The 14069-nt window shown below is 50.6% G+C and overlaps 5 protein-coding genes across 5 annotated transcripts; 4 read left to right on the top strand and 1 right to left on the bottom strand.

Annotated features, from left to right (window-relative positions):
* Nucleotides 1–381: 381 nt before the first annotated feature.
* On the top strand, nucleotides 382–2205 carry EURHEDRAFT_376805 (GMC family oxidoreductase; the record flags this gene model as incomplete). The annotated part of the gene is made up of 1 exon (XM_040778892.1): nucleotides 382–2205. The coding sequence occupies one exon, from the start codon at nucleotides 382–384 to the stop codon at nucleotides 2203–2205; it is 1824 nt and encodes a 607-aa protein (XP_040639976.1).
* A 704-nt stretch (nucleotides 2206–2909) lies between these two features.
* Nucleotides 2910–4622, top strand: EURHEDRAFT_411450 (putative MFS monocarboxylate transporter). Its single transcript, XM_040781624.1, has one exon. The coding sequence runs from the start codon at nucleotides 3063–3065 to the stop codon at nucleotides 4515–4517; it is 1455 nt and encodes a 484-aa protein (XP_040639975.1). The 5' UTR covers nucleotides 2910–3062; the 3' UTR covers nucleotides 4518–4622.
* Nucleotides 4623–4904: 282 nt separating this feature from the next.
* EURHEDRAFT_411449 (PDGFA associated 1 family protein) lies at nucleotides 4905–6054 on the top strand. Its single transcript, XM_040781623.1, has one exon. The coding sequence runs from the start codon at nucleotides 5402–5404 to the stop codon at nucleotides 5861–5863; it is 462 nt and encodes a 153-aa protein (XP_040639974.1). The 5' UTR covers nucleotides 4905–5401; the 3' UTR covers nucleotides 5864–6054.
* EURHEDRAFT_369276 (unc-50 family protein) lies at nucleotides 5801–7387 on the bottom strand. The gene is made up of 5 exons (XM_040778510.1): nucleotides 7157–7387; nucleotides 6942–7041; nucleotides 6881–6884; nucleotides 6480–6817; nucleotides 5801–6424 (listed from the first exon to the last, which is right to left on the bottom strand). The coding sequence occupies exons 1-5, from the start codon at nucleotides 7261–7263 to the stop codon at nucleotides 6116–6118; spliced, it is 858 nt and encodes a 285-aa protein (XP_040639973.1). The 5' UTR covers nucleotides 7264–7387; the 3' UTR covers nucleotides 5801–6115.
* Nucleotides 7388–9237: 1850 nt separating this feature from the next.
* On the top strand, nucleotides 9238–13512 carry EURHEDRAFT_453992 (Sec7 domain protein; the record flags this gene model as incomplete). Its single annotated transcript, XM_040784167.1, has 2 exons — nucleotides 9238–11554; nucleotides 11609–13512. 2 exons carry the CDS (start codon nucleotides 9238–9240, stop codon nucleotides 13510–13512), a joined length of 4221 nt encoding a protein of 1406 aa, XP_040639972.1.
* Between the last annotated feature and the right edge of the window lie 557 nt (nucleotides 13513–14069).

The following is a 14069-nucleotide window of genomic DNA, read 5'->3' as shown; positions in this document are numbered from 1 at the left end:
GTCCACACATGCACTATATTCAGCCCGCTTAGCTTCTCCCAAGGTTGTCAGCATCGATCTTGGCAGAGATAGGCCCCTGGCTTTGGACGAGATAGGCCATCTTGGTTCGTGGTCGTTTGTAAAATGGGTGACACAGAGGTGCTTGTTCGTACTGTGATTAGCTCGCTGCTTCTTGCCGTACCAGATTCATATGATCAGAGACTCAATGGGAAGAAAGACCCGAAAGTCTATATAAGGTGATACCCGCCTCGTATGAGACCTTTCTTCTCCCAGGCCTGGTTTGTTCTTTCATCATTAGCTCTCTTGCTCTTCTTTCGGCATCTCTCTGAATTCTACCTTTCCTCCTTTTCTTTTTGTTGCTCCGTCAAGCAGTACGTCACCATGAGGTCACTCATCTGGTCTTTATTTCTCTCCGTCGCGACGGCACTGCCCAAGTCCCCTCGTGAGCATTTGGACGTTCAACCTCAACTGCTCACCGACCCAACTGTGCTTGCCAACACCACTGTCGACTATATCATTGCCGGTGGTGGCTTGACCGGCCTGACCATTGCCGCACGCCTGACCGAGGATCCTAACATCAAGGTCTTAGTCATCGAAAGCGGCTTCTTCGAATCAAACCGCGGTCCCATTATCGAAGATCTCAACAGTTATGGTGAAATATTCGGGACCGAGGTTGACCATGCATTCGAGACTGTCCCACTTGCCGTCAACAACCGTACCGAGATTATTCGCTCTGGTAAAGGCTTGGGAGGTTCTACCCTTGTCAACGGTGGTACCTGGACCCGACCTCACAAGGTTCAAATTGACAGCTGGGAGAGGGTCTTTGGTAACCAAGGCTGGAACTGGAATGATCTTCTCCCATACATGCTCGGCATCGAGAAAGTCCGCCCCCCCAACCAGAGGCAAATCGAGGCTGGCCATTACTTCAACCCACAGTGCCACGGGTCGAACGGTACCGTCCATGCTGGACCCCGTGACACCGGCGAACCTTACTCTCCTATCATGAGGGCGCTTATGGACACTGTCAACGCGGAAGGTGTCCCTGTCAGGAAGGACTTGAGCTGCGGTGACCCTCACGGAGTATCTATGTTCCCCAACTCGTTGTACGAGAGCCAAATCCGTGCCGATGCTGCGCGCGAGTGGCTGGTCCCCAACTACTATCGGCCCAACTTCAAAGTTTTGACCGGCCAATCGGTTGGGAAAGTGTTGCTGGACAAGACCATTCCCGATGCTCCAAAGGCAATTGGTGTTGAGTTTGGAACGCATAGGACTCGCAGGTACGAAACCTTTGCTAGCCAAGAAGTACTGCTGGCGGCTGGCTCGACTATTTCCCCCACGATTCTTGAATACTCGGGCATCGGTATCAAGTCGGTTCTGGATTCGGTTGGCATCGAACAGGTGGTGGACCTGCCAGTTGGTCTTAACCTTCAAGACCAGACCACCGTCAACTTGCAGTCAAGGATCACCCCAGCTGGTGCCGGTCAGGGTCAGGCCGCGTACTTTGCTACGTTCAACGAGACATTTGGCGATTTTGCTCCCCAGGCACACGAACTGCTCAACACCAAGCTGGACCAGTGGGCCGAAGAGGTCGTGGCCCGAGGCGGCTTCCACAACGCGACAGCACTGAGGATCCAGTATGAAAACTATCGCGACTGGCTGGTTAACGACAACGTGGCCTACGCCGAGCTCTTCCTCGACACGGCCGGCAAGATTAGCTTCGACGTGTGGGACTTGATCCCCTTCACTCGTGGCTATGTTCACATTGCGGACAAGGATCCCTACCTCCGCCGCCTGGACAACGACCCTCAATTCTTCCTGAACGAGCTTGACGTGCTAGGCCAGGCCGCTGCTTCCAAGCTTGCACGCGAGCTCTCCAGCAGGGGAGCCATGACGCAGTACTTCGCCGGCGAAACCGTACCCGGGTATGATAAATTGCCAGCGGACGCGAGCTTGCAGGACTGGGTGACGTACGTGGAGGAAAATTTCCGAGCCAACTACCATGCCGTGAGTACATGTTCCATGATGCCCAAGGAAATGGGGGGTGTTGTAGACTCGACGGCACGTGTGTATGGTGTTGAGGGATTGCGGGTGGTCGATGGCTCTATTCCCCCGACGCAGGTGTCGTCGCATGTGATGACTGTGTTTTATGGCATGGCGGTGAAGATCGCAGAGGCGATTTTGCAGGATTACCATGCGCGGAAATAAAGTGCATAACAGTGTTTTGTTGGCGGTTACTGTACAGTTAGTTAATTGCGGCATCCGTAATTATTTTAGATATTCTCGTTTCCATTCTGATAGAAGTGAATGGACTCATAGACTTGTTGAATTGATTCTGTTTGGCGACTGGATATTCTTTTCTGTCAGCACCGGAACCATCATCCGCGCCCTATCCGCGTTGAATCAGAGTTTGAGCAACAACGCAGAATCCCTGATGGACCGATGCGTTGATATTCAGTAGAATTGAGAGTAAAGTGAGTGTGAGAGGGGGAGGGGGAAGGAGGGAAGGAGGGGGAGACGGAGAAGGAGGGAAAACGTGGTGGGGAGATCTGATACGCGTCCCCGATTAGGCAAGCCGGATACTAACCCGAAAAGGAGAATGAACCGATTATTCCCCGGATGACTGTGACATGACTGCATACTACAATGTACAGGTACAGGTACAGTACTTCACTTATTGTATATAAACATTCGCTAGAGAATACACTAGAATAGAGCCAAGACAGTCTATTGCCGGGATATCACCCGAGACCTATCCGAGGCTATCAATACCCGGGGGTCGGTCATCTGTCCGAACGCAGACTCGAATGAAGGAATCGTGACAATCCTAAATCCTTCTAGGGCTGGAATTGAAACTTTTCCAGTGCAGATTCTCCACTTCAAATGCTCTTCATGACTCATTCTATCGAGGCGTGATATTAGAAATCCTGCTTCCCCGGATATCAAACACGAGCACTATTTCTAATCATCGATACTACCTAGTTTTTGTTTAAAAGACCACCAAAAACCGGGGGGATTTGGTGTGGAATAGTCAATTTAGTGATATTTCTACCAATCCAACGAGAATGGCTTCTTCGCAGGATATCCCCTCCAATGGTTGTCAGAATGCTAGTGTCAACGATAAACCTACCCTCAACGACCAATATGTCGATGCAATTGACCCCCCCCGAGACGAGGAATCAGCAATAGACTACAACTCCGAGAAGCAAGACAACGCACCGAAAGACCTCACCAGGACTACCACCAACAGCAGCCATATTGGCAACCTAACCGCAAGAACCCTCTCGCTCGTCCGGACTAGAGAATCCAGCAAAGACATCGGTCCTCCTCCAGATGGGGGCTTCGAGGCATGGCTGCAAGTAGGGTTGGCGCATATGGTTATTTTCAATACTTGGGGTTACATCAACAGTTTTGGCGTGTTCCAGACATACTATGTTGAGATGCTTGGTCATCCGCCGTCTGATATCTCGTGGGTTGGAAGTATACAAATCTTCCTGCTTTTCTTCGTTGGGACATTCGCTGGTCGTGCAACGGATGCCGGCTACTTCAAGCTCATTTTGACGGCTGGAGCCCTGCTAGAATTGTTCTCTATTTTCATGACCTCTCTGTGCACCAAGTACTGGCAACTTTTCCTGGCGCAGGGTCTTGGTCAGGGTCTGGGATGCGGACTCATGTTCTGTCCCACTGTCGCTCTAATGCCAACATACTTTACCAAGAATCGAGGCATTGCTATTGGTATCTCCGCATCTGGGTCAGCAACAGGGGGTCTTGTCTTCCCCGCAGTGGTCATGCGACTCCTACCCCGGGTGGGTTACGGATGGACGATGCGGACTCTGGGGTTTATTTCCCTGGCCACGCTCAGCCCCAGTGTGTTTTTCCTGCGACAGCGCCTTCCCCCTCGCAAGAGCGGTCCCCTAGTCGAATGGGGAGCGTTCAAGGAACTACCATACCTCCTCTTCGCCATCGGCATGTTCCTTAACTTCTGGGGCTTGTATATCGGATTCTTCTACATTGGCAGCTTTGGCCGCGACATCGTTGGTGTTTCCCAGGCTGTATCTATCGATCTCCTCCTCGTCATGAACGGCGTTGGCCTCCTGGGTCGCCTGATCCCCAATCTCATGGCCGACAAATACACCGGCCCACTAAACATGCTGATCCCATTCAGCCTGGCGACCGGCATCGTCGCATACGGCTGGAGCGGCGTGAATAGCCTGAGCGGACTATACGTCTTCGCTGTCTTCTATGGTCTGTCTGCAGCGGGTATCCAGTCACTGTTCCCGGCGACGCTGAGCACGCTGACGACTGATCTGAAGAAGGCTGGTGTACGGATGGGAATGGTGCTTAGTGTTGTCGGCGTTGCGGCGCTTATTGGGTCGCCCATTGCTGGTGCATTGGTTCAGGAGGATAATGGCGAGTATCTGTATGCGCAGATGTTCATGGGGAGTGCCATTATCGCTGGATCTATAACTTTGGTCATGGCGAGGATAGCCAAGTTGGGATTCACCTGGAACCGGGCATGACTTGGACATGATGAACTGAAAATAGTCATATTGTATAATAAGAAATAATCGTAATTGGAAAGGGATATCCCTGTAGGAAAAGTTTTGTATACAAAGTGATTACATCGGCTGCGATCTGATTGTCTCAGGCGGTGGATACGATCTGCTGCTCCCCGCGTGACTCGATTTCAAAACATTCAATCACTCATTCTTCTCCATAGAACAGCGGTTTCTCAATATCCGTCACAATTCTCAAAGGCAATATTCAGCTAGAGCTTGTGAATAGTCTGTTTCTCTTTATGATCCACATTTGGTACGTGAATCACCCTCCAAAAACCTGCCCCGCAGCCTTACTGACCGAATCTGCATTCCTACAGAATCCTACATTTCGTACCCGATAAAACCGAAGCACCCTTAGCGCGTCATATATTAAAACACAGCATTCATAATGCCTCCCCGTGGCCGTGGGAAGTTCGCAAAGCCCAACAGAGGAGGTAACTCACAACACCGAGGACCAGGACAAAAGTTTCGCACGGGAAGAAGACTGATGAATTGGGTTTTGCAACAGGTGGAAAACACTTTAGTCGTGATGTCCAACCAACCGACAAAGATGGAAACCCCGTGAGCTTATGGCGGGTACGTCAAGCCTGACCTTTCTACGATCACGCCACGAGCAAATCTGACAGCCATTCAAAAAACAGGAACCCCAAGACGAAATCCCATCCTCCGGTGAAGAAGAACAAGAAGAATCCGGATCCAGCTCTGGCTCCGAGGAAGAATCCTCTGAGGATGAAGGTGAAGACAAAGCCGGCCCCAGCTCCTCAGCAGCCGCCGACGTGACCCGTGAAGAGCGCCGTGCCGCCACAAAAGCCAAGAAGCAAGCTGCCATCGCAAAGCGCAAGCAAATGGCTCTTCAGCCGGGCGATCTCCCGCCTTCAGACTCTGAACATGAGATTGATGTGAAGGGGAACAATGGCGGCGAGAGTGAAAGTGAGGGTGAGAGCGGCGAGCTTCCCGCAAACCCCAATCACACGGCCTCATCTCGCAAGCAGCTGGAGAAGACAGATGAAGAGGAGACCAAGCCCAAGAAAGATCTGTCGCAGCTGTCGCGTCGGGAGAGGGAAGCTCTCGAGGCGCAGCAGGCGAGGGAGCGGTATATGAAGCTACATGCGGAGGGCAAGACGGAGGAAGCACGGTCGGATCTGGCACGACTGGCGCTTATCCGGGAACAGAGAGAATCGGAACGGGCCCGGAAGCAGGCCGAGAAGGAAGAGAAGGAAGCGGTGGCTAAGGAGAAGGCGGCTGCGCGCGAGGCGCTTCTGTCCAAGAAGACTACCAATAAGAAGGGCGGAGGTAAGAAGAAATAATCCGATTTTTAATGCTATGAATTGTTTCAGAATTTCCCTTGTCGCACCTACTGGTTCAAGCGAGGCTCATGAACGCTATGACATTATTTGGATATAAGAGATCTCTATATAAGAATGCTATGATAAATTTGATGCCATGTCGATGTGGTCGAGACAAATCAGTATAAGCAAAAACAAAATAGCCAATTTCCCGTGTACACCGGCGCCTACCGAACCATGGAATATGTATCAACACTTAATAGAAAAAAACAACTAAACACCCCAGAACAGACCTTCCACACTGTGCCCTTGCAGGACCACTCCCCAGCCGGTGATCAAGCTAACCAGCCACAGAACTGCAAAGACCAGAATCGGAAGAAGGAGCAATTCCGTGTTATGCAGGAAGGGTAGGGCATTGTACCCTAAGAAAGTAATATAGGTGTAGTAGGTGAAGGCCGACAAATAGAGCGTATTCCCAAGAAACGCAGCGAGAAAGTTGCCGCTGCGGGTGAGGAGGGGCAGGAGGAGGAATTGGACGACGTAAAGGTGGAGGTACAGTGGGAAGAATGCACGGCTGGAGACCTAATGACGATCATCTGTCAATAATATTTCCACCTGAGGTTAACGGACTACCCACATCAAAACAGTATCCGAACTCCAATTGATCCTTCTCGCCTGGCTGCGTAAAGAGGCCCTGTGCGGCGCCTCGTCTCCGGCCACGCGATCCTCTGAATCCAGTCAGGGAGGCGGCCGCACCATCAGGTCCAAACAATCGGCCGATGGCAAAGTAGGCGACGGTGGATATAAACAGTGATGACCCGATAAAGTGGAAGAATATGAAGAAAAAGGACAGGCGAAAGATAGACCCGAAGGAAGGGGTATATGCGAGACCCCATGCGAGTGCTGTGAGCAGGAGGAAGAAGGAGAGAAGGTGGGTAAATGATGGATCTGGTCGATGCCATGTGTTTTTCGTTTCTGTATCGAGAACATTAGTATGAGAGTCGTTGTCTCTTCGGTCTCGGGGCGGAATTCACGTACGTTTCTATCGACGCAACGAGTCAGCATGATATTTGAACAAATTCTGGGTTCACGGACTTACATGGTAGTAGATAGACTTAAACACCTTCTTGGGCGCAATCAATAACGATGTCATCTCCCAAATGGCCATCTCAAAGTCCATCTGGGGAAACTTGAACAGCCTAGACAAATATTAGCAACATAGTACTGCGATCAATGCCAAATTGGTTTGTTATGCCTCCTCTCATGCACTGGTATGTGCATATGTTCTATGGATAGAACGCAATGGATGCTCACCTCTTGAAGAAACGCGGCATCCGTATACTGGACCCTCGGCTTGCTGGCGCTGAGACGCCAAAGGTGGATGAGGCATGTTGGCGGGGGAGGGAGATGTGCGGATTCATGTTGTGTGATGAGATCCCCAATCCCAGGTATACCTGATTGGGCACGCGACAATAAACCAAAGAGGCTGGCGTAGAATAATGAATCGAGAATCGTATCGCTTGAACCGTCGTTGTTGATTAGGCGTTGAGATGGTTATGTCATCCGCATCGGGGGAATATGAAGCCGTTCCGTTGAGCATGTTCTACTTGTACAGCCATAAACGCCTCTAACGAGAATATTAATGACGACTCTAGAAATGAATGCTAATGCTCTTCATTCTAAACGGAGAATACAATTCAATTCGTTCACCGTTTAAAGCACGAAGTACACTGATGCAGCGGAATCTGAACTACTGATGACCGCTGCTCTTACAAAACAGAGTACATACAACTTGTGGAATGTGAGCAAACTACTATTGCAGCTTGGAATGTACACTTCATAGGTGCATACTCAAAGTTTGGACCTGTCACTTATCTTTTGCTGCCGCTGGAAGAACGTTGTTGGAGACTCAGTAAGAGGTGAATCTCTTCCGATAATTTCAGGATTGCCGGAGGGCTGTCGGGTTAACAAAGTCTCCAGAATTAATCTGGACGTCTTGGTTAGCATTATCGACTGCCTAATCCGGTTGAGTCTTCCCCCCCCATGGACGAAATCACACCCGATTTTGCCAGTTGCAGATATGCGAAACGCTCGCTGTATGTACTACTATGTACGAAGCTGCTAGTGGGCAGGTGATACATCACTGTTATTTTACAGGGTTTGACTGCCCGGTTGTCTCCGGTTGATCGACTATGTTTCACTGCATCCGAATTTATTGCTTTTTGACACTTGCTGCAAAGTGGGTTCCTCCCTTCTGGGCCCCTCTCCACTCACGGCACGGCCAGCCAGATGGCATTGGAACATAGTGTGGAATAGCAGCAACTGCAGTGGGCAGGAAATGGTCAGGTCTGGGCAGAGGACCGTTAGATTGATCGAACGGGTGGGTGTATCAGAGTACCAGAATCGTTTAGCAGAGGTAAGAATTCCGGTGCTCTGTACCACTCTTGATATCGGTCGAGTATATCCTGCTAGAGTGTGCTCTGATAGTACCTTTTCATACTTCCAGGGGCACGGGATATACACTTTGTATACAGTCCGGGTCAGAGCTTGGCTGCGCATCTCCGAAAGAAGAGGTCCATTCTTAGCCCAGTGCATGATTCAAGGCCAATCCCTCCTGATAATATCGCCATTGATTGATTCAAGAGCATCATTATTACCATGCCCCTGAGCGTCTTCTCTACGTACTGTAGTTATCTACCCTGCACAGATCCTCAACGGCGAAACTTTCAATAGTCGATGATCCATCGTGCGGTTAGTTTTATGATAATTAATGTTAGAGCTCGTAATAAAGAAGTGTATTCCATACGCGAAGCGATAATAATAATAATTCTGGTTGACGGTCCTTGAGCTGGTGGAGCTCCCATCTCCATCTCTCTCCATCTCGGCTCTCTCCATCGTATCCCTCTCTCCCTCTTCGCTTTTCTTCTCCTCACTCAACGCCATCAATTGATGGACAATTCCACTCTTCATGCTATTTACCACTAATTACTAGTTTTTCTTCTTCTTATCATCTTGTCCTCTCTTTCTCCCATTCCCACTCCTCCCCCCTTTGTCGTTCCGCTTTTCCATCGCGGTCCCTTTTCTCCTTACGCCTCTTTCATGCAATTCACTCGCTAGAAACACGCACCTGCATCATCTGTATTCGATTGGGTCTACAACTATTCCGGGATATTAAGTGCAGCAAGGAATCCTCGTCGTTTGGTCTTTTTTTTTAAAAAAAAAAAAGAAAAGAAAAGATAAGAGGTTTGGGATTGCCGCGGCCGACACCACCTATAACTATCTAATCGTCGCCTTGGGTTAAGGTCTCGAGTTTGACCTGGAATATATTCCACAACAGTGATTTGTACCTCGCGCCTTCCGGGGGCTGGCTTCAATTCGTTCAGTAACCGCCCATCATGAACCGGACCAGACCAGACAACGGCAAAGCCCCTCAGCGCGATCCGTCCGATCTTTCCCCTCCGCGAACACCCCCTTCACAAATGTCCAGCTATCAGACCATAAGGAAAGATCCACAGGGATTGCCGTCTTTGCAGGACGCATTTCCGGACGACACAATCGCCACCGACACGGCCAACAGCAGCAACGAGTCTGGCGACGAGCCCGACCCCCATGACCTTTCACTGTCTCCCAAGCATGCTGCCCGAACATCCATTGTGGACAACATGTTACAATCCCTAGACCAATTCTCAGCGGGAACTTCGGTTCTCGATGATTATCGCCTGTTCCACTCCGTTCTCGAATCTGACTTCTATAACCGAGATTCGCCGGCCTCCTCATCCCACGGCCGCTTTCGAGGCCATACCTTTTCTTCCTCGTTGTCCTCCGAGCCCGATCTTGCTTACGAAGAAGGTGTCAGCCACTATGGAATACAGACTGCAAAAGGCCGCCGGAGCAACAGTTTGAGAGGGACAAGCAGTGTCCGGGGGTACGAGGGTCTTAATTCGCGAACACAACCTCATGCCGGATCCAGTTCTCTTACATATCGGACGAGAAAAGGCAGCAAGGGTAGTTCATCGTCCAATTATGATTTTGGTCCATCTTTGTCGAGGAATCGTGCGGATTCAGGAAGCGATGTCCAGTCTGCGAGCATTGACTACGATGTGGGGACCCCATTTCCCCCATTTCCAGAAGATGATTATGATACCCTGCGTTATGATGACCTCGATGCCGCTCCCACTCCGAGTATCCCTGCGGGACCCAGAAAATACCATTCTCCTTCTCAATCCGAGTATCAGAATGCGCTGAACTCTCAGTCCTCGATGACTCCGATAGCATCTCGGAGGAACAGTATCAAGTCACCACCCGACCAGGGGAAGAAAAAACACCGTCCTGAGAATATCGGCACGGCGACAATCAGGCGACCAGTTGACTTGGAACTCGAACCCCCGCCCCCCTTGGGAGACTCACTGGACCCACCTGCTCCAAGCCCAACCATTTCATATAACAAACCCAGCTTTCCCCCTCCGCCTGACCCAAACCCGCCCAAGGAGCGTCCAGGATTCTTCCGGAGGGTATTTGGCTCGAAGAACTCTGCTTCTAACGCGCCTGATGACTTGTCGTATCTGCCGCACCATGATAATGATTTCCCCAAGGTCGGGAGACAACCATCAAAGATCGATGTGCCTGGTACGAACACTTCCGTCCGCAGCGAGGGCCGCCAAGTGGTGAATAAAAAATCTTCCTTCTTCCGACGGCGAAAGAAGTCCGTCGTCGACAGCGTTCCACCCCCTATCTCCATTCCCCAACACCTGGCTCCCAAGGCACTGGATCTCATGAAGCCGGAACCAAGCCCCGTAAGCAGTTTGAGACAAGTTATGAACCCGTATATCTCGGAGGGCATCCCTGCGCCAAATCGTTCATCAAGAGAGTACCATGGCCGAGAAATCAGCGCAGAGGATGCCGATCACGCCAAGTCTGCATCCCTTGCATCCCAGAAGAAGAGGGGAAGTTCTGTTCCACCGTCGAGTGGGTCGAGGTCCAAGTATCCTGGTGCATACCCCCCTGTCCCATCAGGCGGTCTGGATACATCTTTCTTGGCCAACGGTAGTGGCGATGAGGCATCGACAGCCAAATCCGTTGATATCGGCGTCACTTCACCCCTTTCATCACCAGTTTCAAAGGATACGGATAGCGAGTCTCTTGGAAGCCCAACGCAGGGCAGGCTAGCACCACCGCTGCCGCAAATTTCTGTTCCTGGAACGACATTGTCCCCTGTGGTTGAGGATTTCCCTCAAAAAACGCCTGACACGCCCGAAGCGCCTAATCCCGCCAAGATGCCAACTCCCGGAACGGATAGTGTCCTGCCGGAGACATCAAACTACTTTAACACTACTAGTGCTCCAGTAATCCAGTCAGAAGAGCCCAAGTCAGCTGAAACCTCGGAGACTAAGCAGGGTGGAACTCCCAAAGATAGCGAGGGGAGTAGTCCTACCACCGCAGATCGCGAACAAGCCCAGAAACTGTTCGATAGCCAAGACGAAGTGGTTGGAAACGACCCAGCTGCTGCTTGGCTGGGTGATCCTGACCGCGCAGTTATTCGAGAAGCATATATGGACCTGTTCGACTGGTCCAACATGCATATTCTGGCAGGCCTTCGTAGCTTGTGTAATCGACTAATCTTGAAGGGAGAGACACAGCAAATTGACCGAGTTCTGGACGCCTTTTCTACCCGATGGTGTCGGTGTAACCCAAGCCACGGGTTTAAAGCTGCAGGTTCGTTAACCCTGATTTTGAAAACGTTGCTGTCATATCTGACTTTTGTTTTAGATGTGGTACACACTATCTGTTACTCTCTTCTTCTATTGAACACCGACCTCCACCTTGCAGATATTGACCAGAAAATGACCAAAGCTCAATTCGTGCGCAATACCTTGCCTACGATAGAACGCGTTGCGCTTGACACGGCACCTCATGACTTTGAGAATCAAGCATCGTCTTCGTCTGGGGCGGATGGCCCTTCAAAACTGGTGAACCGACTTTCTCGGGCGGATCTTTCTGCGAAAACATCAATGGCGGACTTTGAAAATGGCGCTGGTCCGTTGGTGAATCAACCATTCCACGGAACCATGCGAGCGTGGGAGCAACAGGTTGAGACCGTACTCAGAGAATTTTACTCCTCGATTCAAAAGGAAAGGCTTCCACTACATGGCGCTCAGCCGGAGAGAGATACACCCCAAGCGTCGTCCAACAATCTCCTCAGTGCAAATCAGAACCCTAGCCTCCGTCGGAGTCCCAGTACGGTGAGCAAGAGCGGCTCCGATATCTATCCCCGTGGCCGCTCTGCCGATTCCCGCTATGGAACTGCACGGTGGTCTTCCAAGCCTCGCTCGCGCGCGAGGTTATATCCCCCGTCGGCAATGGGATCCAGTCGGACCAGCCTTGATGACCAGTCTTCGCTCTGGAGTCCGTCTGCTTCCAGCACGTGGAGCAAGTATTCTCTAGGTAAATTCACGTCCGTTTCGGTCGACTCGTTCGGATCGGACTTCCCGCGGGGCGAGTACCAACAGTCCATCGGGTTTGCGAACGCGTTGAGTCAAGCCATCATCCGCGAAGACGGGGCCTCAATCGCTAGCACTGAGGACCCAGATGCCACTCCTCTTCTAGATGACGAGACCCTTCAACTCGCAGGTGCTCCATGGGCTAAGGAAGGCAGTCTTAAGCATAAGCATCACCTCGATTCCGTCGACAAGCGGGCCAAGGACCGGAACTGGAACGATTGCTTTGCGGTCATCCAGCAAGGCTGGATGCGACTGTTTTCTTTTAACCCGGCGAAATCTGGCAAGCAACAAAAGGCCAAGCAGCGTCAAGCTGGTAGCGTTGTCGTTGGTGGAGGAAACTGGCTGTCCAACGCTGAAGAAGTCTGGAAATTTACACTACGCCAGACCATTGCCAGCCAATTGCCGCCGCCAGGATATTCCAAATCCCGACCCCATGTCTGGGCCTTGAGCCTGCCCACGGGTGCTGTCCATCTCTTCCAGGCTGGTACGCCGGAGATTGTTCGTGAGTTTGTCTCAACGGCCAACTACTGGAGTGCCCGATTGTCGAAGCAACCTCTGGTCGGCGGCATCAGCAATATCGAATATGGATGGAGCGACGCTGTCATCAACAGTGCTTTGATACACGCCGACAGCAACAACACTAATAGTCTTAATAATAATACTAATGGCAAATCAACCCCTACCGGGACGCGGACCAGTATTCAAAGCTCGATACGGAGCTCCATGGATCAGCAGGGTGTGCGACCGAAACTGCCCGCCGACCGGGTTAACATCAGCGATTGGACGCCGCCTCAGCAGAGCATGGCGGCATCGTACTTGCCCGAAGAGGATCAGCTCAAGGCCTTGCAGGCCTACGTAAAGAACACCGAAGAAGAGTTCCAGCGACACAACGAACGCCGGGCCGCCATGATCCTCGCATTCTCACCGCGGCATCCTAACGCTTCCAAGGCGATGGCGAACTTTGAGCGGAAATCGTCGTATCTCTTGCGGGAGATTGTCAAGTTCCGCACGTACATCGATTCGCTACATGGTGCTCTAGAACAGAAGAAGCGAATCTACCCCCCTAGCGAGGAGAATAAGGAGCACAATCCGACTGCTGATGATGATTCCAAGGCCGGCGATGGGCAGGAGACGCCAACGAAGGTATCAATCGAGACTGCGCAGCCGGCGTGATCCTCTGTCCCTCATCTTTTTTGCTTTTTAATAATTGTATAGCGCATGGTATGACGAGGAAAGAAAAAGCACATGCTGGATATAGCGGCCAGTTTTTTTTTTTTTTTTTTTTCTTATTTTCGGACGGTACAGTTGATGATATTTATGCTATGGATACCATGATTCTTTGCTTTTTTGCTCTTCTCCTGTGGATACATCTATTAATTACTTGATATATATGAAGCATTTATGATACACTCAAAGTTCACTTCGTATCATTATCTACAGTTTCCATTTTTGGCTTAGCGGTACCTGATCAGTAGAATTAAACTACCCACGCTAATGTCTTGGCACTCTTGGCACGATTTCCTTGAAGTTCTTGTTTTCATATTCATTCCTTTTTTTTTTTTTTTTTTTTTTTTTTGTGTATAAGAGGGATAATCTCTCAATGCGAGCGTGAATTTCGCAAAATGGGGCTATCGACAAAAACCTGTTATTTGCTAATTTTGAATGGTTCAATAACCGGACTGTCTTTTTTGCTGCTGCCTTCACAGGGCTGAATGTGGAAACATGACGTG

This window comes from Aspergillus ruber (genome assembly GCF_000600275.1).
Source record: "Aspergillus ruber CBS 135680 unplaced genomic scaffold scaffold00009, whole genome shotgun sequence".
Taxonomy (NCBI): domain Eukaryota; kingdom Fungi; phylum Ascomycota; class Eurotiomycetes; order Eurotiales; family Aspergillaceae; genus Aspergillus; species Aspergillus ruber.
Note: the sequence above shows the minus strand (reverse complement) of the source record. Positions and strands in the feature narration are given on the sequence as shown.